General features: G+C 37.2%; 1 protein-coding gene across 5 annotated transcripts in view; it reads right to left on the bottom strand.

Annotated features, from left to right (window-relative positions):
• Nucleotides 1–26,871, bottom strand: part of LOC107528311 (cyclic AMP-dependent transcription factor ATF-7) — a 92,523-nt gene that overhangs the window by 47,346 nt on the left and 18,306 nt on the right. For all 5 annotated transcript variants that reach the window (XR_001602352.2, XM_016201370.2, XM_087814632.1 and 2 more), the window contains exon 2: nt 26,291–26,359. Coding sequence is in view for 4 of the 5 variants with exons in the window: in XM_016201369.2 (XP_016056855.1) it covers nt 26,291–26,359 (69 nt within the window). In the remaining variant the exon portion in view is untranslated. The remainder of the gene's footprint in view (nt 1–26,290; nt 26,360–26,871) is intronic.

Here is a 26,871-nt window from a genome sequence, read left to right as displayed (position 1 = left end):
TCCATCTTGCTAAAAGTTTGTCAATTTTCATCTTTTCAAAGAACCAACTTTTGGTTTCATTGATTTTCTCTTGTTTTTCCATTCTTGACTTCATTTATCTTTGCTCTAATCTTTATTTCCTTCCTTCTGCTAGCTTAGAGTTAAGTTTGTTCTTTTTTTCAGTTCTTTAAGTTGTAAAGTTAGGTTGTTAATTTGAGATATTTTTATTTTTTAACGTAAGCATTTATAGCTATAAATTTCTCTCTTAGCATTGCTTCCACTGTGTCCCTTAAGTTTTGGTATGTTGTGTTTCTGTTTTTATTAATCGCTAAGTATATTCTATTTTCCCTTGTGATTTCTTCTTTGATCCATTGGTCATTTAAGAGTATACTATTTAATTTCCACAAATTTGTGAATTTTCCAATTTTCCCTGTTGATTTCTAACTTCAACACACTATGGTCAGAAAAGAACACTATGTATCATACCTATCTTTTAAAATCTATTAATACTTAATTTGTGGCCTAGTATATGATGTATTCCAGAAAATGTCCCCTGTACACTTGAGAAAAATTCATATGCTATTGTTGTTGGTCAGAGTGTTCTATATATGTCTGTTAGATCTAGCTGGTTTACTGTGTTAAGTCCTCTATTTCCTTATTTTCTGTCTGGTCTCTTTATCCATTATTTTGAGTGAGGTATTAAAGTTTTCAACTATTACTGTCTGTTTCTCCCTTCAATTCTGTCAGTTTCTGCTTCAGATATTTTAATAGTTTGTCACTAGTGTAAATGTTTATAATTGTTATATCCTTTTGCTGTTAAAACTTGTATTAAGATGTAACATCCTTCTTTGTCTCTTGTAACTTATTCCAATCAAAGATCTATTTATTCTACTGTTAGTATAGCCACCACTGCTTTCTTTTGGTAACCATTTGCATGGGATACCTTTGCCATCAGTTCACTTTCAACCTGTTTGTATCTTTGGATCTCAAGTGAGTCTCTTGGAGATGGCATATAGTTAGATAACATGTTTTTATCAGTTTTGCCAATCTCTTTTTTTAATTTTTTATCCTCACCTGAAGATATTTTTTCCATTGTTTCTCAGAGAAGTGGAAGGGAAGGAGAGAGAAACACCAATGTGAAATAGACACACTGATTGGTTACCTCCTGCATGTGCCCCAGACTGAAGCCAGGAATTGAGCCTGCAACTGAGGTAAGTGCCCTTGACCAGAATTGAACCAGAGACCCTTCAGTCTGCAGGCCGAAACTCTAACCACTGAACAAAAGAGCTAGGGCTGCCAATCTCTGTCTTTTGATGGAAGAGTTTAATCCATTTGCTTTTATTTTTATTTTATTTATTTTTTTTGCTCATTTGGAGATTTATTATGCCGGCGCCTGCGAGGGGCTCATGCCCTAAACAGACTCGCAGCCCCGAACAGTCTTTGCAGGGAGAATATAAAGGCAAAAACCACATTCGGTTTGGCTAAGGGAACAGATGGGGGACTAGCAAAGCGGCAGACAGAAGCTAAGATAGGCATTAATTAACTTTCTTGGTTAACTATTCCCTGGAATTTACTCCCTGGAATTTTTATGGTGGAAATCTTTTACAAAGTTTACAAAGAGCCAGGAGAAAGGGAAGATGTCATTGTTTACCAAATTTTGTTGCTCTTGCTTATCTTCAAAGTAGCTGTTGTAAAGGCTGGAATGGGAGTGCTATACTTCAGCTTGAAGGAAAGAGAGGGGCAGAGGCGGGGGCTGCTCCCAGGAGGGAGAGCTGGGTCCTCCATCCTAATGGTTTTATCTTAAGAGAAGTCCCAGGGAAAGATCTCCTTGTCATAGTCAGCAGCTTTCCAGGTGTGTCCTTTCAGGGTTATGGTCTCCACAGACCGATTGGCTGGCCTGAGGGCAAGGAGAGGCCATCATTCAATGCAGCTGGTCCTGAGGTGAGCTGTGGCTGGTTTTGTTGCTTTTCTGGTTCTGGAGCTGAAACAGGGCTGAGGCTTAGATGTTCCCTCTGGCTTAGGTGGTGGAGTCCCCGAGGCTGCAAAAATGTTTCTAGGTCCTCCCAGGAGGCCAGGGACAGGCTCATGCCCCACTGGGACATCTTGGCCCCTGCAACCACCGCCTGCCAGCGACTCCGTGGAATTCTTTCATGCAGGAGTCTCCCCCGCCAGTCCCCTGTTCTGGCAGCCACCTGAAAAAGATTTTCCCTAATCCATTTGCTTTTAAAGTAATTACTGATAAAGAAGTACTATTGTCATCATGCTATTTATCTTCTATATGACCTATAGCAGCTTTTTGTCCTTCATTACTGTCTTCTTTTTGTTTAGTTGATTTTTTTATAGTGAAATGCTTAAATTTCTTCCTCATTTCCTTTTGTGTATATTCTATAGTTACTTTCTTTGTGGTTTCCATTGGGATTACATTTAACAACCTAAAGTTATAATACTCTAATTTGAATTTATACCAGCTTAACTTCAATAAATACAAAAACTGTGCTCTTTTACAGTTCTCTGCCCACCCCTTTCAGTTGCTGCTGTCACAAAATTACATTTTTACACACTGTGGACCCCAAAACATAAACCAATAATTCTTTTAAATATATTAGTCTCTTAAATTATGAAAAAAAACAAGATTTGAAGTTATAAATCACAGTTATAGTAATATTAGCTTTTGCACTAATAATTTTTAAATGTATGTAGAAAGCAGAAAATGCCGTTACAAACCATTTTTACAGTAATACCAGCTTTATAATTTCCCATGTATTTACCTTTCTTAAGACTTTTATTTCTCTCTATAGCTTTGAGTTGTCTAGAATCCTTTCATTTCATCTTTCAGGTCTCCCTAAAGCATTTCTTGCAGGGCAGGTCACAAATTCAGCTTTTGTATATCTAGGAATGTCTTAATTTCTTCCTCACTTTTGAGGGTAGTTTTGCTGGATAGAGGATTCTTGGTTGACAGGTTTTTCTTTTAGAACTTTGCATACATTGGCCCACTGTCTTCTGGCCTCCAAAAATTTTACTTTCTGTTCCTTGCAATCCATTATTTCCATTCTGTCTTCAAGTTCACTGATTCTTTCCTTTGCCTGCTCAAATCTGCCTCTGAATCTTTCTAGTGAATTTTTCATTTCAGTTATTGTACTTTTCAGATCCAGGATTTCTTTTTGGTTTCTTTTTAGGTTTTCTGTTTCCTTTTTGATATTTCCGTTTTGTTTACATATTGTTTTCTTAACTTTTCCACATATTCCTTTAGTTCTTTGAGCATCTTTAAGACAGTTGTTTTGACTAGTAGATCTGCCATCACGTCTTTTTCACAACAGTTAATTTTTTTCCTTTGAATGGGTCATACTTTGTTGTTTCTTTGTATGCCGGGTGATTTTTTTGTTGAACACTGAGCATTTGACTATAATAAAATTGTAACTCTGAAAATCAGACTCTCCCCTTTCCCCAGGGTTTGCTGGTTTTTGTAATTGTTTTTGTGTTTTTGATTGTTGGAGGGTGTCTCTGTGCCAAGATTCAGCCTGAGGTGTATACTCAATGTCTTCTCAGGTCTTTACTGAACTTTTCCCTGGACATGTGGAGTCACTTTCTAATTTTCTCCACATACGCAATTGTTTTTGAATATCTTAGTCTTTAATGTCTGGCTCCTGAAAGGGGAAAAAGTGAAAAGTAAAGGAGAAAAAAGGTAAAGGTACTTTAAATCTCCTAGAAGTAGCCAGCCAGAGGCAGAGGGGCTTATAACAATGTGAGAGGTGCCACAAAATGGCTACCAACCCCTGTTTACACCTCTGTGGTCAGAAGCAACAATCAGCAATCAGAGCACAGATCCCTGATATCTGGAGGACAGGGTTGTTTTTGCCTATCCTAGCTCCTACCCACTGTGTATAGCTGCTCCAAGAACATATGCACAACTACCTGACTAGGGATGTGGATGCATAACTGGTCCTGCCTTGAGCTGAAATCAATTAAAATCAACCACAATTTTCCTCCAATTCTTCCCCTGAAAGTTGCAAGCCTTCAACAGACTCCAGAGTTCCAATATAGTTATATCAGACAGATTCTGCGAGTGCAACTGTTGTCTAGGTGGAAAAAGAGATTCCTTGTACTTTCTATTCTATTCCTTGTACTTTTTCTTTCTTTCTAGTTTTTGGTTTTGTGGTTTTTTTCCTTTCTCTCTTTTTAATAATATTCTCTTGTGACTTTTTTCAGTAAGGCCATAACCTAATTAAGTGTCCAATTTAAAACTGGAAAGCTGTGTGGCTTATCAGGCCTCTCTGGTCCTGAAAAGACTGTTGTCTTACATGCTGGATTGCTTGGGGGAAGGGCAGAGAAAGGGAAGAGGCAATAGTTTTGATGAAGGCACCATTTGTTTCTTAACCTACCCTCATTCCCAATTCTCCTTTTTTCTTTTTTATTTTATCTTTATTGTTGAAAATATTACAGATGTCCCCTTTCCCCTCCCCATTAATCCCTTCCACCCCGTACCCACTCCCTGCCCCAGGCCTTCACCACACTATTGTCTGTGTCCCAAATCTTCTCCCTTGTTTGCTTTCTACTATACAGGCCAAAAAACCCAGATACTCAGTTTCCCAGACTCCCATGCAGCTAAGATTAAACCTGTCACAAAGTTCAGGACAATGAGACACAGAACTCCACCGGCAGTTGGGTAGAACACTGTACCTCTGGGAAAACTTTTGTTTCCTTATAAAAGGGAAAGATAGAATGTTGGCCGAGTAGCTCAGTAGGTTAAAGCATTGTCTCAATAAAACAAGGTTGCAGGTGTGATCCCTGGTCAGGGCACATACAAGAATAAACCAATGGCCCTGGCTGGTGATGCTCAGTGGTCAGAGCATCGACCCCCCTCCCCCCTCCCCCCCACCACCAAAGGGCTGTGGGTTCAATTCCCAGTCAAGGGCACGTATCTGGTTTGCAAGTTCGATCCCCAGGCTGGGTCCGGGCGCATGTGGGAGGCAACCATTTGATGTTTCTCTCTCTCTCCCATCCCTTCCTCCCTCCCTTCCACTCTCTCTAAAAATCAGTGGAAAAAAATATCCTCAGGTGAGGATTAACAACAACAAAAAAAGAGTCAAACAATGAATGCATAAATAAATGGAACAACAAATTGATGTTTCTCTCTTGCTCTCTCCCCACCTCCACCCTCTCTCTCTAAAAAAACAATCAATAAATTAAAAAAAAAATTTTTTTTAAGGGAAAGATAGAAAAGGTAAGACCCTCTGACTGTGAGACAACAAACTTGAGACTAAAAGATAAAGGCTAAAAAGAGGTTAGAAAGAACCTAGGTCCTCCTGCTTAACTGCTCTAAAGTCCCAATTCTAGACTTCTTGTGTTGCAGGGGTTCACAAAGTTTTAAGCAACTGCTAGGTACCTGCAGCTGAAACCATTCCTAACCAATAAATGACGATATTCAAGATATATAGATTTTTTCCTCTTTTTCTATTTAAGGAACTTGGAAAGTGAAATATGCAAGAAATATCTCATTCTATATCTTCATGAATATTTATCAGTTGTACCCTAATGCAGAGTTCCATTTTCACTTTTACATAATACTAAATAAATTACTCTACATCATCATTTCCTATTGCCCCAGTGTTCCTTAAAAACAATGGTTATATATATACTATTTGGGGGTTTTGGAAGGGCAAAATGGTGAAGAGAGGTACCTTATGATGTTGCTCTTGAAAGTGAGGCAGTTAAAGGTGATTCTTCACTACGGTACGGAGTTTTAGGTTGAGCTACATCTTTTCTTAGTTCTGGCTGGCCCTTCCCTCAATACCTAATGGATGGCTCTTTATTAAACTCCAGGCCACTCTTGGGAACTATGCTTAAGAATTAACAACAATATCCATTATCCTTTCCTTAGATGGCAGCTACTTACTTGGAAGAATTAAATGCTCAACAAATTTTAAAGGACCAGTGCATTGCAGTAGAGAGATTCTAATAGCAATTCAGCAGGGCTTGGTTCTGTGTCAGTTACATGGCTAATTGCTTTTGCCTAATGGTAGACTTTTTAGTAGTCTACTTTCCAGATGTAGCCATTTAGTTGAGGTACCATTAAAGTTCCCAAAGGGATAGCTTTAGTTCTTAACAAAGCAAGGAAAGCCTCTTTTTGGGTCAAAATGATTATCACTCAGCCCTATTAAGTTATTGTTGAAATAACCCATTTATATTTTTCAACCTCCTCTCTCTTCTCAAATTATTATTAGAATATTAGGAAGTACAGAGTCTTCAAAAAACATATTAAACACTTTTATCTTCTAATTTGCTACACAGTAAGTGATGCCATCCCTGGATCTCACATATGGGTGGGAAGGCCAAAGATAAAGACAGTGTGAACAATGTGGACTTAACCATTAGATTTAGGAAAATCTACTATACTGTGTTTTTCTCAATTGGGCTGCTAAAAACTTCATTATGTAAAAAGAATACTCTGAACACTTCTTGATAATAAAAGAGATTCTGAATGCTTACAATGAGCTGAGCAGAGCATACACAAGTCACATTATACAGTCTACAGTGACTTTAAGGGCTTATACAATTTAGTACTGTAACAGCCAAAAGAAAAATTAAAGCTGGAGCCCTAGCCAGTTTGGCTCAGTGGTTAGAGCCTCGGCCAGTGGACTGAAGGGTGACAGGTTCAGTTCCAGCAAGAGCACATACCTCAGTTGCATACTTGATCCCCAGCCCTGGTTGGGGCACATGCAGGAGGCAACCAGTCAATGTGTCTCTCTCACATTTCTGTCTCTGTCTCTGTCTCTCTCCTCCTTCCACTCTCTCTGAAAAAGCAATGGAGCCCAGCTGGGCGTGGTTCAGAGGTCGAGCATCGACCTAGGATTCCGGAGATCGTGGTCCAATACCTGGTTAGGGCACATGCCCATGTTTCAAGCTCTATCCCCAGTCAGGGGCGTGCAGGAGGCAGGTGATCAATGATGACTCTCTCATCACTGATGTTTCTACCTCTCTCTCCCCCTCTCCCTTCCTCTCTGAAATCAACAAAGCTATATTTTTAAAAGAAAAAGAAAAAGCAATGGAAAAAATATCCTCAGGTGAGGATTAAAAAAAAATTGAAGCTGGAGAGGTGGGAAGGAGAAAAAAAAGGGAGATCTCTCGGGCTCCAAACTTACTCACTCACAAGTAATTCCAAACTGCAGCAATACGTTTTTGTTTTAAACAAGCTATCAAAGTTTAAGTGCCCAGAGCCTTAGCAAGAGGTCACAGGCAGGTGAAGAAATAGGCAAAGACTCAAATGGTTTGGCAGGCCTCTTGAATAAACCAGAAGCTTGTAGGTAGAGTATACTGATTCTGCCTTGCCACTTTAATTTAATGCAGAAAAAAATTCTTCCCTTTATTTGTTGACATATTCAGCTGATTGATTATCTTTGTGTCTAACTTACAAGGTTTTGAAATAAAACCAGGCAAATGGGAAATTCCTCAAATTTTGGATGTTTGCTTGTTAGCCATAAGAGATGTTGTAGAATGTTGGCCACTGAATAGAAGAACTCAGGCAGGCAGGGGAAAAGAATGGAATCTATGCTGCTAGCAGTAACACTTATCCATATGCTTCTCGACTGTCATAGTGATCCAATACAGCAGCAATACATGTTTCCCCAGAAACTGCCCCTGCTAACCTCTCCAGCCTCATCTCCTGCTGCTCTCCATCATAATTTGTGCTCCATCAACAGCAAGCTACCTTGTTGTTTCTCTGAATGTATCATGTTGTTTCTTTCTTCCATGCCTGCTATTCTCTTATGTGTGGAATGTTCTCTACCTTCTCTGTCTGGCAAATGTCTCTTTATCTTTCAAAACCAGTTAAAGCATAATTTCCTTCCTGAAACTTTCCCTGATGTCTACCAGACCTCTCAGTACTTGAAAAACTATATTTACATTGTTATATCTATCATATTACATTTTAATTAAATTTATGTGTCCCACTCCCCTACGAGATAGGGAATAACTTTGATGTCTTATACATCTTTCTATCACTAGTATCTAGCATGATGTCTAGTACATTATAGATATTCAAAATTTTAAAATTAAATTGAATCCACAAAGGTCAATAAAGGTCTGACTGAATTGAGAAAATTATTCATGAGCTAGTTTCTGGAAACCAGTCCCCAGGCTTACTCAAAGTTGGAGATATCTGGCAAAATATACAAAGGGAAAAAAAATGCCTTGATTTTATTCTTTCAATGGATTCTTTGTGTGAACAAATGTCTCACTAGAGACATTCGTGAAAACCCATATTTGATTTTTGATTGTGGTCTAAATGATAACAAATTGTTCTTATGATATACAACCTCCCACCCTATTACATCAGAACGCAGACAAACTAGGAGGTACTAATGGGATCCTATTAACCTTCATATCACATTACAACAGCACCATCTGTTAGTGAGGGAAAGAAGGGAGTAAGAATAAATATAAAAGCCATTAAGCAGACTGATGTATATCAGGGAGGAACTAAGATTCAGGTACTCCTAATCCTCTTCTTGGTAACAACTCACTATAGCAAATTGCAGATTTCAACCACAGTGTGGCAGGCTGATAGTGGCTCCTACATTAGTTTGCTAGAGCTGCCATGACAAAGTACTACAAATCTGGTGCCTTAAACAACAGAAATTTATTGTCTCACAGTTCTGGAGGCCGGAAGTCTGAAATCAAGGTGTCAGCAGAGCTGGTTCCTTCTGAAGGATGTGGGAGAGAATCTGTTCCATGCTTCTCTCCTAGTTTTTGGTGGCTTGCTGGCAATCTTTGGTGTTCCTGGGCTGTGGCAGAATAACTCCAACCTTTACATGGTGTTTCCCTGGGTGCACATCTATGTTCAGTCCGCTTTTTACAAGGATACCAGTTATATTGGATAGGGGTCCACCTTACTTCAGTATGACCTCATATTAACTAATTACATCTATGACAATCCAAATGAAGTCACATTTTAAGGTCTTTGGGGCTCTGACTTCAACATGTAAATTTTGGAGGATACAATTCAACCTGTAACAGCTCCCAAAGATATGGCAGAAGCTGGAAGGGGTAAGGAAAGGATTCTCTTGAGAGCCTCCAGAGGGAGTGTAGCTCTGCCCACACCTTGATTTCAGACTTCTGGCCTCCTGAACTATAACTGTAACAAATATAGTAGATAGTAATCCAACTATATCAATAATCACTTTAAATGTCAATGGTCCAAATACACCAACTAAAAGACAGAGACTGTCAGAGTGGGTAAAAAAACAAGACTCAACTATGTGTTGTTTACAGTAAACTCACTTTAAATATAAAGAAACATATAGATAAAAACTAATGGGATGGTGAAAGATACACCATGGTAATAGTAAACAAAAGAAAGGGGGGCCCAGCTGACTCGGCTCAGTGGTTGAGTGACGACCCATGAACCAGGAGGTCACAATACTATTCCCAGTCAGGGTACTTGCCCAGGTTTCTGGCTCAACCACCAGTAGGGGGTGTGCAGGAGGCAGCTGATCAATGATTCTCTCTCATCATTGATGTTTCTATCTCTCTCTCTCCCTTATTCTCCCTGAAATCAATAAAAACATATTTTAAAAAAGAAAGTGGGAGTAGCTTAATTAATTTTAGACAGAGCAGACTTCAGAGCAAGAAACATTATTAGGGATAAAGAAGGGCATTACATAATGATAAAGGGGTCAACACTCCAAGAAGACAAAATAATCCTTAATGTATATGTGCCTAACAACAGAATATCAAAATACATGAGGCCAAACTGAGAGAACTACAAGGAGACATAGATAAATCTACTATTATAATTGGAGACTTTAACTCTCTTCTATCAGAGGTGGACAGATCCTGCAGGCAGAAAATCAGTAAGAACACAGATGAACTCAACAGCATCACCAATCAACTGGATATAATTGACATCTATGGAATACTTCATTCAGGAACAGCAGATGATACATTTTTCTCAAGTTCACATGGAAGGAACATTCACCAAGACAGACTACATTCTACACCACATAATATACCTTAACAAATTTAAAAGAATAGAAATCATACAATGTCTGCTCTTAGACCATTATGGAATTAAACTACAAATCAATAGCAGAAAGATAGCTGGAAAAAATCCCCAAATACTTGGAGATTAAATAACACATTTCTAAATAACACATCAGTCAAAGAAGAAATAGAAATCTCAAGAGAAATTTTAAGGTATCTTAAACTAAGTGAAAATAAAAATACAACCTATCAAAATTTGTGAGATGCACAAAACAGGAAATTTATAACATGAATGGGTATATTAATCATTTTTTTTTTAAATGTCTTTATTGACTTCAGAGAGGGGAAGGGAGAGGGAAAGAGAGAGATAGAAACATCAATGATGAGAGAGAATCATTGATCAGCTGCCTCCTGCACACCCCCTACTGGGGATGGAGCCCAAAACCCGGGCATGTGTCCTGACCAAGAAGCAAACCGCAATCTCCTAGATCATAGGTCAATGCTCAACCACTGAGCCACGCCCACCAGGACGTGAATGGTTATATTAGAAAAAAAAATTCTAAAAGCAATAACCTAAGTTTCCACCATAGGAAGCTAAAAAAAGCAAAGCAAATTAAATCCAAAGTAAGCAGAAAAAAAAAATAATAAAACTTGGAGCAGAAATCAACGAAAAACAGAAAATGAATAAAATAAAAACTTGGTTCTTTGAAAGGATCAATAAAATAATAAACCTCTAGCTAAGCTAACTAAGAAAGAAAGAGGGAAGACACAAATTGCTAACATCATAAATAAAAGGGGGGGAATCAGTACAGATTCCACTGACATTGAAAGAATAATAAAGGAATATTATGAACAACTCTATTTCCACAAACTTGATAACCTAGATTAAACGAACCAATTCCTTAAGAGATACAATCCTTCAAAATTCACATAAGAAATAGATAATCTGAATAGGCCTGTATCTATTAAATTAATTGAATCAATAACCTTCCAAAACAGAAAGCACCAGGACCAAATGGGTTGGTGAATTCTACCAAACATCTAAGGAAAAAATTATACCTATTCTCTACAATCTCCTCCAGAGGATCAGAAGCACAGGGAATACTTTCTAATTTATTCTATGAGGCCAGCATTACCCTGATAACAAAGCCAGAGAAAGATGTTACAAAAAAACTACAGACCAACATCTCTTATGAACATAGATATGAAAATCCTCAACAAAATATTAGTAAATCAAATCCAACAATGTGTAAAAAGAATTACACACCACAACCAAGTGAGATTTATCCCAGGTATGCAAGGCTGGTTCAACATTAGAAAATTAATTAATGTAACTCATTACATCCGAAGGCTAAAAAAGAAAAATCACATGACCATAATATCAACAGATGCAAAAAAGCATTTGACAATATCCTACAGTCATTCATGATAAAAACTCTCAGCAAACTAAGAATGCAGGATAATTTCAACTTGATAAAGAGCATCTACAAAAAAACCTACAGCTAACATCATACTTAATAATGAGAAACTTGAAGCTTACCTACTAAGATCAAGAACAAGGCAAGGACGATACATGCCCACTTTCACAATTCCCTTTCAATATCGTACTGGATGTCCTAGCTAATGCAGTAAGTGAGACAAAAAAGGAAATTAAAGGTATACAGCTTGGGAAGGAAGAAATAAAACTTTGTTCACAGATGACATGATCATCTGTATATAAAATCCAGAAGAAACGACAAAAAAAAATCTCCTGAAATTTATAAGCAATTATGACAAAGACTACAAGGCTAATATACAGAAGTAGACTGTTTTCTTATATATCAGCAATGAACAAGTGGAATTTGAAGTTAAAAAACAATATGTTATTTACATTAGCACTCCCCAAAATGAAATACTGAGGTATAAATCTAACAAAATGTGTACAAGACTATATGAAGAAAATTACAAAACTCTAATGAGCAAAATCAAAGAACTAAATATATAGATATTTATTGTAAAGATGCCCATTCTTCCCCAACTTGATCTACAGATTCAATGCAAACCCAATCAAAATCCCGGCAAGTAATATTGTGTGTGTCAACAAACTGATCCTAAAGTTTACATAGAGAGGCAAAAGACACAGAATATCCAACACAATAATGAAGGAGAACAATGTTGATAGACTGACACTATCCAACTTCAAGACATTCTATAAAGCTACAGCAATCAAGACAGGATAGTATTGGTGAAACAACAGACAAAAATATCAATGGAACAGAATAGAGAGTCCAGAAATAGACCCACATAAATATCTTTAAGAAAGGAAGAAAGTCAGTACAAAGGAGCAAAGATAATCTTTTCAACAAACAGTGCTGGGGCAATTGGACATCCACATGCAAAATATTAATACAGACATAGACCTTACACTTTCACAAAAATTAATTCAAAATGAATCATAGGCATAAATTTAAAATGCAGTACTGTAAAACTCCTAAAAGATAACACAGGAGAAAACCTAGATAATCTTGGGTTTGGCAGTGACTTTTTAGAAACATCAAAGGCACTGATTCCATGAAAGCAATAATTGATAAGCTAGAGTTCATTAAAATTAAAAACCTCTCTGTGAAAGACAATGTTAAGAGAATGAGAAGACAAGTCACATTCTGAGAGAAAATATTTGCAAAAGACATATCTGATAAAGGACTATTATCCAAAATATACAAAGAACTCTTAAAAATTAACAATAAAAAAACAATTGCACAATGGGCCAAGACCTTAACAGACCTCACCAAAGAAGATATACAGATGGCAGCTAAGCATATGAAAAGTTGCTCCAAATGGTAATGTCATCAAGGAACTACAAATTAAAACAAAAACTACATAACCCCTACACACCTACTCAAATGGCCAAAATCCAGATCCTTGACAACACCAAATGCTTGCAAAGGTATGATGCAACAGGAACTTTCATTAATTGCTGGTGGGAATGGAAAGTGATATAGCCACTTCAGAAGACAGTTTGGCAGTTGCTTACCAAACTAAACATACTCTTACCATACAATCTAGTAATTGTTCTCTTTGGTACTTAACCAAAGAGTTGAAAACTATGTCCACACAAAAACCTGCACAAAGATATTTATAGCAGGTTTACTCACAATTGCCAAACTTGGAAGCCCAAAATATCCTTCAGTAGGTGAATGGATAAAGAGCAAACCCTAAGGTAAACTATGGACTTTGGGTGACTGTGATGTATCTATAAGTGTAGGTTCATTGGTTGTAACAAATGTACCACTCTGGTGGGGGATGTTGATAATGGGGGAGGCCATGTATGTGTGGGGACAAGGAATACATATATATGGGGAATCTCTGTATCTTCCTCTCAATTTTGCTATAAACCTAAAACAGTTCTAAAAAAATAGTCTTAAAAAATTGAACACCACTAAGTAAAAGTAAATAGCTTATTGCATGTTTATGCTCATAGAGTGCTCAGAAAAAAACCTGAAAAATTTAGCCTGAAGTAGAGTACTCATTGCTTATTAATCTAATGTTAAGACAGAAAAGCACAGCATAACAGAAAGCCCAGCTTCCAAGCAAGAATTGTTGTCTCTCTGACAGAGCTCCAATCCAATTATGTCCTAGCCACTGATTTTTCTATCACCACTTCCCTTTTGTTTCAAAGACAGCATCCACAACCTTCTGCTCATGCGGTAAGAAAGCAATTGCTTCCCAGAAAGGCTTAGCCCACTGCATTTTACTAGATAAAGAAAAACAAAAAGCCATTCGACTCTGACAAGCTGATTACTGTCTGTGGAGGAGCAAAATGCCTCCCTTAGGACTAAGGGAATAGCCAACAAGGTACAATATGTTCGAACCTTTAACCAGTGTGCTGCCAAGAGTTGCTACGTATGTGCAAACTACTCTCTCTCCTCTGAGAAGTCACATGTGCATGAATGAAAGTACAAGCCTCCATAAGGTCCTATCTGGCTGTAGTTTCAAATGCATATAAAGTACAAGAATGCTGAAATAAAGTCTCCCCTTTTCACTTTTGCAATTACCTAAGTAATCTTCTTTTCTTAGAAGAAAAGGAAAGGAAAGGCTGAAGAGGGCATATCTAAATTTTAAAAATCTAATATAGTGCCTTATAAAGACATATTCAGACACCTACGCCCTTGAACATTTTAGAGTAACTACTTTTATTATCCCCTCCCAATGCAGCCTAAGTGGACTATAGTCTCTTCCTTAATCCTAAGAAATACCTTGAAACTAAACTAAAATATCTGAAGTTATAACCATAATACAGTGAAAAAATTAATGCACACAGATTACCACTGTGTCAAAAAATGATGCTCAAAGAAGTGACAGATGTCTGTAGTACTATCTGCGCACTCTGGTATTATACAGCTAACTTCACCTATACAACACAACTGAGATCTTTAAAACTATCTCAACAACCCTTTCCATTTGATTCAAATAACTGATGCCTGTTAAATTTTTTTCTTTTGGTCATCAAGCTTGATAACAGACACAAAAAGGAGGTAACTGAAGCTTAGCATTAAAATGTAGGCCTTTAAAAACAAACATCCATCCGTCCTATTGAGCTGTCACTGTCTGTCTGATAACCTCACAGGAGCCAAGTTTGTAGTCTTATGTTTGATAGGTTGCTGCCTTGAATCCCCTTTCCCTTTGCATTTACAGTTTTACAGCAACTACTGCCAGAGGACATACACAGAGAAGTATATGCATATACACAACTGACTGGCCTGACTGAAGCATCCAGTAAAATAAATGAGATCTTTGGACACCTAGAGTCATCATTTTAGTAGTTTGTGACCTTGCCCAATAAGGCATTCTCAGCTCTGAAGCCAAGACTTTGACTTCACGGTCAGAGGTAGAAAAGATAAGACTATAGTCAGATATTTCCTGCAGTTGAATGCAGAGGTAGTTTTGCATAGTCCACAGTTATACAATGAATCATCATCAGAATCAAGAAAGAACATATATATTTTTAAGCAACTTTCCAGTAAAAGATAAAGACATTCAGACAAAACATACAAAGAATTCCTTTACTATAAATATCAACTATGAGACTCCCTTTTGATCCTTTATGTGTACTTCAACATATTTTTATCACAAGTTATTTCACATAAATATTTCCATGTATCTATTTAGACATAATCTTTCACTTCCAATAATAAATTAAATGTCCACTGCATTAACATACCACAGTTTGTAAGGGAAAAGGAAAAAGCAGATATAAGTGCTATGAAGTAAAAGAGGAGGATGTGAGATGTGAGTAGAGAAGAATTTTATTATTCAACAAGTAAGACCCTCCATGTAGCTATCATATGTCAAAAACGTCAGAGAATAAACAAGCTAGCAATCACTGGGTAGAATATACATCTCATCACACTGTTAAAAGTACTTCAAATCATACCCTAATTCCACCTTAGTCATATTTCCTTTAGTTACCAATGAGTACAGCAGCCACTATAACAAAAGCTGCACTCCTACATGGCACTACACAAAGCATGATACCTAGATCCCATCCTTTGCATTTGGGAACTTAGAAGCATAAAACTAAGATGGGGAAGAAGAGAATATGAATCAGGAAGTGACCCAGTCTAGAACTCACAAGAATGACAATGCTTCTTTGGGCTTAGTGGAGGATGCTGAAGCTCTGATTTTTAGGTCCCAGTTTTCTACATTGCTAGTTGGTTAAGAATTAGTTTTCTTTCTCATCTTAAAATCATGTCCCTGTTACAAAACAATGGTTGTGTTATCTCACAGAGTTAGCCATATTTCAGTAGCATTCTCAGGCAGATAAAAAACCAACAACATTATAGATTAAGGCTGAGGCAGTTGCAGAGAGGTCTCTTCACTTCAGTAAGAATTCTTATTTTGTACAGGCAGAGCTCAGCAGTCAATCCAGCTCTCTCTGGTATGGCATTCAGATGCCTAGATCAGCAGCAAACTATACCTAGAACTTCTTTAACTGATTACATTTGTCCCATATACCAAAAACCACTACTTATTCATTTTTTTCCTATGCTAGATATACATATTTAAATGTATATGGAGAAAGAAGTCGTTGAAACTAGTTAAAAGTGCTGGTCTAGAGTCTGGCATTGCAGACTCTAGGGGTTTGCACTGCAGTTCCATCACAAAATATTGTGTGACCTTGTACAAGTTACTTAACCTGAGCCTCAGTTTTCTCATTTGTAAAATGGGGATAGTATGTCCTCCCTCATGGAATTTCTAGGATTAAATAATACCAGTAAAGCACTTTTCCACAGTTCATGATAACAGCTCAGTTAGCTTCTGTTATTGTTGCTGTTATTATTATCACATTAATAAAGTTAAACAATTTTCTTTGTAATTTGTTTTTTCCTTATCCCCCGTATGATCCCTGGGTGGAATATAATTTTCCTGCACATTGTATAAACACAACATTTCCTCTAAGCATGTGAATGTATGCATACATAAGTTGTTGGTCTGCACTAATTATATTAATCTTGAACACCATGCTATAGAGCCTTCCCTAGGCTAATGTTCATTTTGCCTCAGAGTCAGTTAGGTTCAATAAATAAGAAAATTAAATTATTATTGAGGCGAAGACTGGAAGGTTCTCATATGTAGCCAAATCTAGTAGATAAAGAGTCAATATCTCTATGAAAAGAAATCTTACCCAATACCAGGTAGTCTGAATTCTAAGTAGATAGGAAACTTGCATCCTAAAACTAGAGAAATCAGGTTACTCTCCTTCCCCCATATTTTATCAACCTAAATTTTCCAGAGCAAGAAAAGGAGAAAATGACTCTCTGTCCAAAAGAATTAAGTTGCTTCTAGTGTTTATTGGGGCTCTTAAGATTTGTGCATCTCACCTAGCTTATAGTAGAAGAAAGCTGAGATAGCCCAAAACAAAACTAAAAAATAAACGTTTATTTTTGACATTTTCATAAGTTGCCACATCACCTTTGCTTTGGGGCCATTCCACCTAAGCCAGTTCTCACCTATTCTCTCCTAACCCCAAATGAAAACTTCCATTCCTTTATTTTTATTTATTTATTTACTTATTTATTTTTAAAAATATATCTTTATTGATTTTAGAGAGAGGAAAGGAGAGGGAGAGAGAGAGATAGAAGCATCAATGATGAGAGAGTCATTGGTCGAGCCCACAACCTGGGCATGTGCCCTGACTGGGAATCAAACCTTGATTTCCTGGATCCTAGATCGATGCTCAACCACTGAGACACACTGGCCAGGCAAGAGTGACTACTTTAAAAAACATGTTTTTATTGATTTTAGAGAAAGAGGAAGGGGGGAGGGGGGAGAGAGAGAGAAATACCGATTGGCTGCCTCCTACACCCCCTCCCACCAGGGATTGAGCCTACAACCCCGGCATGTGCCCTGACCAGGAATTGAACTGGTGACCTTCTGTTGCACAGGACGATGCCCAATCAACTGAGCCATACTGGCCAGGGCACTCCAGTGCTTTTTAAATAACATTAATTTACATGAATTTTTATTTAATGTAGAAATACAAGGGTTTATTTTTGGATAAGGAATCTTTTCTGCTTACCTTTAAATTGCACTGATTTTTTTCAATCACATATAAGGGAGGGGAGAGGAGAGACTTTATTGTTCTCAACCTCAACAAAGGTAAAGAGCTCTACTTCCTCTTGCTTTGCCCAGCCCTAATACCTCGACTCCTGGGATATAGCCAATTCAGTGTTCATCTGTCCTTGCTTTGAACACCTAGAACCAGTAAAACTGTCACTAAGCAAGCCAAATCTTTTAACATCAGAGAGAGAAGAAAGGCTGGCCACCTAAATCTCTGGATAGATTCTTGAACTTTTAGGGGAACTGTGGAGTTGTGACCTCACATATCTGATTTTTTCTCCCCCTTTCTTCAGCTATTTTTAGTCACATGGTTATCTTTTTACAACTTTAAAAAATTAGAGGACTGCATGACTCTAACTATGAAGAGAGTAAAAAGATCAGGGGTTAAAGGGGTTAGAGAGAGGGAAGGGTAGGATAAATGGGTGATTTTTAGGGTAGTGAAACTATTCTGTACCATACCATAATGGTGGATACATGTTATTATACATTTGTCAAAACCCATAGAATGTATAACACAAACAGTGAGCCCTAATATAAACTTCAGCTAATAATAATATATCAATACTGGCTCATCAGTTGTACCTAATATACTACAGTAAAATAATGTAGGAGGGGTAGAGTGAGGGGGATATATATGGGAACTCTGTTCTTACTTTCCACTCATTTTTTCCCTATAAATATAAAACTAACTTAAAAAACAGCCCCCCCCCTTTTTTTTTAAGTTAGAGAAAATGCTGGTTAATAATCCCCATCAGGTACAATAGCTAATAAGAGCCAAGACAAGCTATATAAGAAGAAGGCAAAAAGTAAAAGATTAGACTATAGTGCTTGATCTCTAACTGGAGAGGGCAGTAACTAAAAACAAGAAAACAGGCTTGAGGAAGTGAGGAAAAGAGAAAAAGACAATTCTCACAGTATTTTTATAGTGACCGGTGTGCAAAAGCTAAAGCAAATGTTATCTCCCTCAGAAAAAGAGAAGCCAAGCTTATAAGGGGCACTGAGATATTCAGCAGGAAAATCTCTACCATTAAGCCTCAAGTATACTTATGAGCGTCACCCTGATGCCCTTCCCCATGGCTAAGAAATCAGTTTGTCATTGTAACCAAGTCTGCAACCTGTGTCGGTGCCAATCTTTATTAGGTAGATTGAAGTATTTTTCAGGAAAATCAAGGGATAATTGCACAGTATCAACAGAAAATCTGACCCTTGGGAAGAAAAAGGAGGCATTCTTTTTGCCACAGGATGATTCTCTCTGGAATAACATAAATGGCTCTTCAAGAGACACGTCTTTGATAAGCAGAGCTCCAATTCTGACAGCCAATCTGCTGAATGCCAAACAGAGCACTCAAGCGTTCTACAATGACTCAAAGGACACCGCAAGGCTGCAGATTTATTCTGCAGACTTTCCCTGCAGAGCTACTCCAGTTTTTCAAAGGCAAAAAGGGAGAACTCTTTCCTAGGGAATTGCAAATTCCACCTGGGATCTAAAGACAGAACTATGTTTGCTCAAAATCTGACATCATCGATGTGAACTACGACATTTAAAAGCTGGAATGATGGCTGGCAATTTTAGTCTTTAGAGCAGAAGTTGGTTCAGCTCTTCAATCTGCCAGCAGAATCAGGAGCCACACAGGGCACATGGTGTGCCAGACTGGGAATGGGATAATTTCACAAAATTCGTCTCATTCTCTATGTACTTTCACATGACAATTGCAAACAGTGCAGATTTTTACCAAAGCACAACCTTAGGATGCTTATGTAGTTCACTGCACAAAGAAATTTCAAAGTAAAAACACAAAGACACTATTACAAAGAGATAAACCTCAACACTTCCACCTTTTCTCCGTGATTCTTTCTTTCTTGAAATCCTAACCTTAATCTGATAATTTTGTTAGAGAATATTTTAAAAGCAAAACCTATCTAGAACAATCTATTAACAGCAGAATTTCTCCCTCACAATTTGTATGTCATTTCTTCAAGAAGGGCTTTGAAAAGAGAAAAGCTTTCTACACATCCTAACTTGAAAGTAACAGCCATGCACTATGATTTATAGGACAGCTCCTTTGTAGTTAAATAGATTCAACCCTCAAAAAACAAAAGAAAATTAGGCTTGAAAGTTAAGATATCCAATTTCTGCTTAAAACCTTTTCTTGTCATGATAAACAAAGCAAAAAGACACTAAAATTTAGAGGTAATCTCTTCTATTTTGGCTTTTAAAAACATGCATTACTATACTGAGCAAGTACCCTGGAATAGGTACTAGAGCAAGGGGATTAGCAAAATACAACGCAAAAAAGTATAAGCTGAAAATCAGAATAAAAAATTTTCCCAAAAAACAAAATACACAACCCTTTTAACAAAAAAACGGATAGAAAGAGGACAAAAATAAAGATGTTTTGCTTCATAAACAATTTTGGCAAACAATATATGTGAGATTTTTAGACATAACCAAAAGTCTAAAAATTTAGCTAAGTGCTTACTAACACAATTGTAACCCTTTCAAAGGGGTTTATCATTTGGTTGTAAAGACTCAATTAAGATAAAAACCCGGCTCTGACCAAACTCCAGCTCAAGGACCTTTTCTTGTATCATAAAGTCTAATTTAAAAGGGGCATTGTGTTTTATTTAAGTCACGGGCATATGGTTAAAAAGCGTCTGTTTGCCCAGTTACATCCTTCGAGCAGAACGTAAGCTCCCTTTCTTCCCCTCTATGAAAGAGCTTCCAGAGAGCATCTCTTGCACCTTATTCATAATGCACAATTCATCGGCACTCCGTTTCCTTTCTAAATGGCCGGGAGGGAAGAAGAGCTCCGCAGTTACTGTGTGTGGTTAGTAATGGCACTTTTACTTGTCATTGTACAAAGCCTGTTAAATATTTACAACACAGAGAGCAATATCTCTGGTCCTAAACACCCAGTTGTGAGTTTGAATTTTTTTAAGAAATAAATCTATGACAAGTTTTCCCCAGCAAAACGCCAGAGGACTTACTAACAGCTTCAAGAGACCCAGCAGGTCCAGAGGAGCAGTTATAGGCCATCTGGTGATTACTTATTATTATTTATACAGCACTATAGATGTACACACAGATGTGTTATGAATCCACATACAGAGTAGGCTCTAACAAGGGCTTCAGACAAAACACAACTGCTGAGCAAGTCAATCCGCATCAAAGAAACACCCTAACCAGAGAGAGGGAGCACACTGGCTATTCTTCTATCTGCCGCATTAGCTGGAAGAGTATTTGATAAAAGAATGAAGAATTCTATACAATGATGACAATATCTTGTAAGTCAACAACCTATCTATATGTGGTTTTGCAGGGGTGGTAAATGAAGGATTAATAAAGGACAGGCTCTCAAATCCAGAAGGCACTTTATAAACTCTGCAGTTTGTAAAAGAAGGGACTAGGGAAAGCGTCCCTCTCCTAATTTAGGAAGAACTGAGATACAAACATACAGGAATTTTTTTTCCTAACAGCAATGCTCTGAGAACAGTTTCTGGGCTCCAATTCCAAATATTAAGTCATATCCAAGAAAAACAAGAGTGAATAAAAAAATTTACCTTAATTTTTTGGGTATAGCTCCAATTAGGTTTACACAGGTTTTTTTGGGGGGTGGGTACAGATTGGAACAAGGATGCTTTTAATCTACTATGCTTTTAATAATAAATATAACATGAAAAACTAAAATAATCACTTGTTTCTAAAGACAAGTGTCAAGAGTGCCAGATCTGACGTTTAAAAACTTGGATTTAATTCCTTGTTCTTAAAAACTCCAAAATTTTTTTTTTACCCCAGTCCCAATTTTATCTACCCAATGCATAACAGTGGTCTACTTCCATCACAAGGTTACATAAAACTGCAGCATATTCAGAGTGAACTGAAAGTTATTGCAAAATCAACATATTATTACAAAAAAACAAGGTTAGCATTTGGCCTAATTGTGCATAATGCAGTGTATTTTCAGCTGCCTGACAGCATGCAGGCACTCTTACCAGATGGGAACTGGATGAATTATTGAGTGAAATATGAATTATTAAATAAAAATTTGAATTTTTTTAAAACTCTTGGCAGGGGGTGAGGGAGAAAGGCTTATTTGTTTGCCTGAAACTGCCCTCACCTGTCGAAGCATGTAAAGATAGCATATACCACCACAAATGGCATTTACCTACCAGAGCCATTTCTTCCCTTGTTATTCTCCAATTCATGATGTTCCCTTAACATAAAAAAATCAGTAATCAGCACCAACCCATTCTTCCTTGCTTTTCTTTTGTGCTAATGCCAGGTAATAGGGAAACTTGCCAAAGGGATAGAATTAAAAATCCAGAGTCCCATAGTATCACTATGGCACATTTAATGGGAAGGCTGGGATAACAGGAATAATCTCTATAGATTTGTGTTATATAGGCAATAAAACATATACCTTTGTAGCATGCCAGCATTTAACCAATCATAGAAGCTATTTGTTGCCTCATATATTACAAGGCAATAGAGATTTAAGGGATAATGTTCATGGAGGCAGAGGATACGAAGCAATAAACAGCATTGGAGGTTGGTTAAATGCCAAGTGAAGCCAGGACTACAGCATCATAAACATTATTCCTACTATATGACAAGATAAGGAGGACAAGAAGCTGCCCTCAATCCCACCAACTAGGGCTCTACTGCTATTCTTGGCCTTAGAAAGGGAAAACAGGCTCTGGAGTTCTCTGAATGAGTTATATGTTTCATGTCTCAGAAAGGTATGAACAGAACCCCAACTTGTACCTAAATGTCCCCTGGAAGAAGGCAAGATCTAGCAGTAGATCTCCTCAGAGGGGGAAAAAGAGTAACAGCTCCTATGGGACACACTGGACAGAGAAACAATCAAAGGATTTTTCCTTAAAACAATGGAGTTGATACAGAGTAGTTATTACAGAAACCTTTCTCAATGACTAATAATGGAATGATACTAACTATCCATTAAGTAGTATCTCTTCATAGAAAATGTGTTCCTGTTCTTAAGGAAATAGACATTTTAAGTAATAAGCTTATATGATCAGCTTCTGCTCAATGACTTGATTATGGTAACCAGAAGGACTACTTAAATATGAATAATTTGTACTGTAAACCAGTGTCTATGCTTGAGAGGAGGTATAGAAATATGGAATTGGTTGACTCCCAATAATAAAAATTGGACAAAAAGCATCCAAAAGGTAAGTTACCTAAATGCATCCTCATGAAATAACCTCTCAAATTCCAGATTACTGACAGATACATAGCAATTTTTCCTACTTCCACATATAACAACTTTATAATCCACCTTCAAGTAAAAGTGCTCCCTAAAGCATTAAAAACTTACATGATTTTTAGTCTACTGTCATTGATTCAGCCACAAACTATATTTCTATTATTTTAACACTAACGCATAGGCAAAGCCATTTTATAGTCACAATGTTTTAAAATACAGAGTGGGCAAAAGTAGGCTTACAGTTATGAGTATATGAAACACAGAGGTTATTCCTGTATTATATTAATCACTGTATTAATTATTGTATTTGTGTATTATAATTTATTAATTATTGCATTATTATTTCTAATTATTAATTATTGTTTGTATTATTTTCCATACAAACAACTGTAAACCAACTCCCCCACCCCAACGCTGTATATGCTATCAAAAACCCACACAACTCAAATTCAACCAGCCCTTTGCCACAGGAATCTGGGGCACGATTGCCTTAACAACACTAACCCAGTCTCAGGAGGAAGCTCTATTAACTACTACTGCTGCCACATTCCACAGAGAGGTATTAGCAGGAATACTGCATTCCCTGAATCCCTCTTCATGAAGGTGATGAGGCCTCAAGAGAAACAGAGTCTCAACAGCAGAAAAGGGAGAGAAAGCTCAAAAACCGTATCACCTGTCTTTTCAGATAAGAATGCAGAGAACACAACCTTTAGCAGCCATCTTCTTAAAAAAAAGCACAGACAGCATATTTAGAACTCAGCTGTGTCACATCAGACTTACTGTTGGGAAGTGGATCATGAACAGAATCCAAAAATAACAGCCATTAAAGACCTAGCAACCAAAACATGTTTACGTATCCATTGAAAGCCCGGTGGTTTTGATTATATGGTGGAGAGCATAATCCACTAGTCTATTTTAGGTGAATTTTCCTTTCACCTTCCTAACTTAATATTAAAGCGTAAGATGTTTTCTGGGTTTCAGGGTACATGGGGTAAAGCCTGGGCAGGCAACTAATATTGAAATAATGCAAGATTCCTATAGTTTTTGTTTGTTGGTTGGTTTTTAAGGATCAGTCTCTTCAATTATAATTTGCTTTTATTCTTTCTTCCTCTAACTGGTAGAAGCCACTGATTTTTGAGACTTCAATAGCATTAAGTTCTAAACCTTGCTTAGCAAAAATTATCACGATCCTTATTACCCTTCCTGGGACTTACATAGCCTTTTTATTATTCTATTCTACTATTTGTGGAATAAAGAATTTGAATCAATGACAGTGGACTATAAATAGCTTGAAGGCCTCAAGGTGGCTCCAGAATGAAACCATTTTCAAGGGATATAAGGAAGTTGGATGACAGGCCAAGGGTAGTTCACTGTACCAAATTTATCTTCTCTGCCAGATTTTCACTATTTCATATAACAGTAAATCTTGCAGGGATCCCATTCTTTGTTACCAGATATTGGGAAAAACTTGGAAGAATACTAAAATATAACTAAAGAACTACAATTTCACCTGACGATAAAGTTTTAGCATGCAAGAAGGTAAAAAAAATCAGGCTACTTTCAAAGCCTTAAGTTGTACTTTCTATCCTTTTTCCATGAAACAAGTAACTTCCAAAAGAAGGCAGTAGTCTCCCTGAGTTCTGCACTCACTGAGGGAAAATAAAGTCTTCAGGACCTACACCAGAGTTTATAACTAATCCTAATAACCAAAATACCAACGAACAATTCAGAAACGGGAGAGAAAAGTAGGGGAAGAAAAGGCTTATGGTAAACAGAACCCAACAATATAAGGAACCAAAGGAAAAAGTACCTACTGATTTCATACCTCTAGCCCAAAATGCAAAACAAAAACAAAGAAACAAAACACAAAACCCTTCTGGGAGCTCTCAAATTTCAGTGAAAATTACTCTTTTCTGATGACAGCCTGAAGAAACGCTACTTAGATCTATCTTTCTTCCTCAGAGAGCTTAAGAGATGCTTTTCCTGTGTATTCCTTTATTTTTATTATCCATTTTTATTTCTTTAAGTCCTTGTCTGGGTGGTTTTAGGCACTCAACATATAAGAGGGGTTATAGGCATTGAGTGGCATAAACAATAAGTAAAGAAAAATGAATGTAAATATAAAAAAAAAATCTTTTCACCAAAAATGCAGATTTTTAAAGTAAAGGAGAAAAGTGAAAAAGGTACCAGGTATCAATTATGGGAGTCACATTAAATACTCTTATCAATAAATTCATACAAAATTTAGAGGGATCAGGTTCAGATATGTATTCCAGTAAAGCTGTCTGAAAAGGGAAACATATTTACCCTATTTTCCCAAGTGGCTTCTATTGTCAAAAAAAAAAAGTATAAACCACATGGGGAAAACATGCAGTCACCAATAAAGCTGAAAACTTTGACAAGGAAGGAAACGCACCCCCACAGTGCTGAATACTTCAGAATACAACGCTGTTTCAGTCTTTTCTGAAATTTTCAGCACCTCCTGGAATTTGAAATAGTCCTTCTGCACATGCCTTGTCACCACCTGTGTCTCATCCACCTCTCAAATTCCAATTCTTAGGAATCTCTGGAACTTAACTCTCTCTTCATTTTGTCAAAGCATTTACAATGTTTAATAGAACTAGTCTGCAATCTCATATACCACCAGTAAGTGTCACTGGACAGTCACATGACATACTTCTAACTGAACAGAAATTCAACCCTTCAGGTTCCATAAAATCAATTCATTAAGGCAGATAAAACTTTCTTCGTATTCCTTTCTTCATCCTTTGTGGAACACAGAAGTACGGGAGGGTCTAGGAAGAAGAGTTAAGAAGGTACAAAATGGAAAAAAAAAAAGGCAGTTTCAAAACATTACTTTATTAAAAAAGTATATGATGAAAAATATCTGACACATGATGTACACATATGCAAACAATAACGTGGCAGCAGGGAAAATGGCTGAGAAGTCTTACACCTTATGTATTGCTATGACATCTCAGGTTCTATGTTGGATTTGTCTTTTCTAGATAGATATCTGCCTTAGCTGCTAACAATGATTTTCTGGATCAACAGTCAAAAGAAACATTTTTTTTTCTTATTTAAAAAAATCCAAATAGACTCTGGTAAATTGGGGTTAACATTGAATGGGTGCGTTCTCAGCTGCCTATCCAAATATATTAAACTGACTTTTATATCCATGAACATTGAAGAGAAGATATTTCTAAACTTGGCTTTGTATTTAGATGGATAGATTCAGAAAGGAGGAGAGAGCAATGTGTATTCCTCAACACTGCGTTGGGAAACAAACACCAGTAGAATAACAATATGAAAGAGAGCAAGGCAGATTTCATTACGGTAGAGTGCCTACACTTCCTCATAACTTGGATTTACACACTGCAAATCCTCTGATCTGATTACCTCCAGTGATCACGTAAAATACCGGCTTTAAACTCTTTGCCTTAGTGATAAAACAGCCACTTTGATTCACAACGAGACATTCACAATAAAGTATATTGTAAACGTACCTGTCCACAGCCCGGGGCATTGCACACAAACGGTCTGTCGTCTCCCATATTTCATATAGCAGAGCGGAGCTGAGGAGGAGGAGGTAAGGGGAAAAGTTATGTTAAATATGCTGGAGTTTAAAAAAAAAGTGTTTCAAAAATATCAAGCCTAGAAACAGGTGTCCCAAGAATGCCATCTATCAAAGCTGTAAACACAGGCTACTTTGGGGAGACACATTAGACAGGTGGCATATGATCTACTGTGCCTCAATTGAAATTTTTAATTAGAAAAATTTAGACCTAAATAGTCAAGGAATTTCAAACCTTTTGCTAGATTTTCCCTCTTTCTGCTACAGTATATAACACACTTCTCTAGTCTGCTGAATTACAACCAGTGCAGTTCCCTATGTCAATAAATCCACTGAACGCTCGATGCGGAAGCCATATTTCTGAACTAGAGAAGACCAAAATTTGTCATTTAATTAATTAAGGGATTATAGGAGGGGTGCTCCATTTTACAGGGCTATAATCTGGCTCCCTGGTGTATAAACTAGGAGATGTTGGCAAGGGCCGTTTATCCCAGATTATTGCCAAAGAAAACA

The sequence above is a fragment of the Miniopterus natalensis genome, chromosome 2 (genome assembly GCF_054644295.1).
Source record: "Miniopterus natalensis isolate mMinNat1 chromosome 2, mMinNat1.hap1, whole genome shotgun sequence".
NCBI lineage: Eukaryota > Metazoa > Chordata > Mammalia > Chiroptera > Miniopteridae > Miniopterus > Miniopterus natalensis.
Note: the sequence above shows the minus strand (reverse complement) of the source record. Positions and strands in the feature narration are given on the sequence as shown.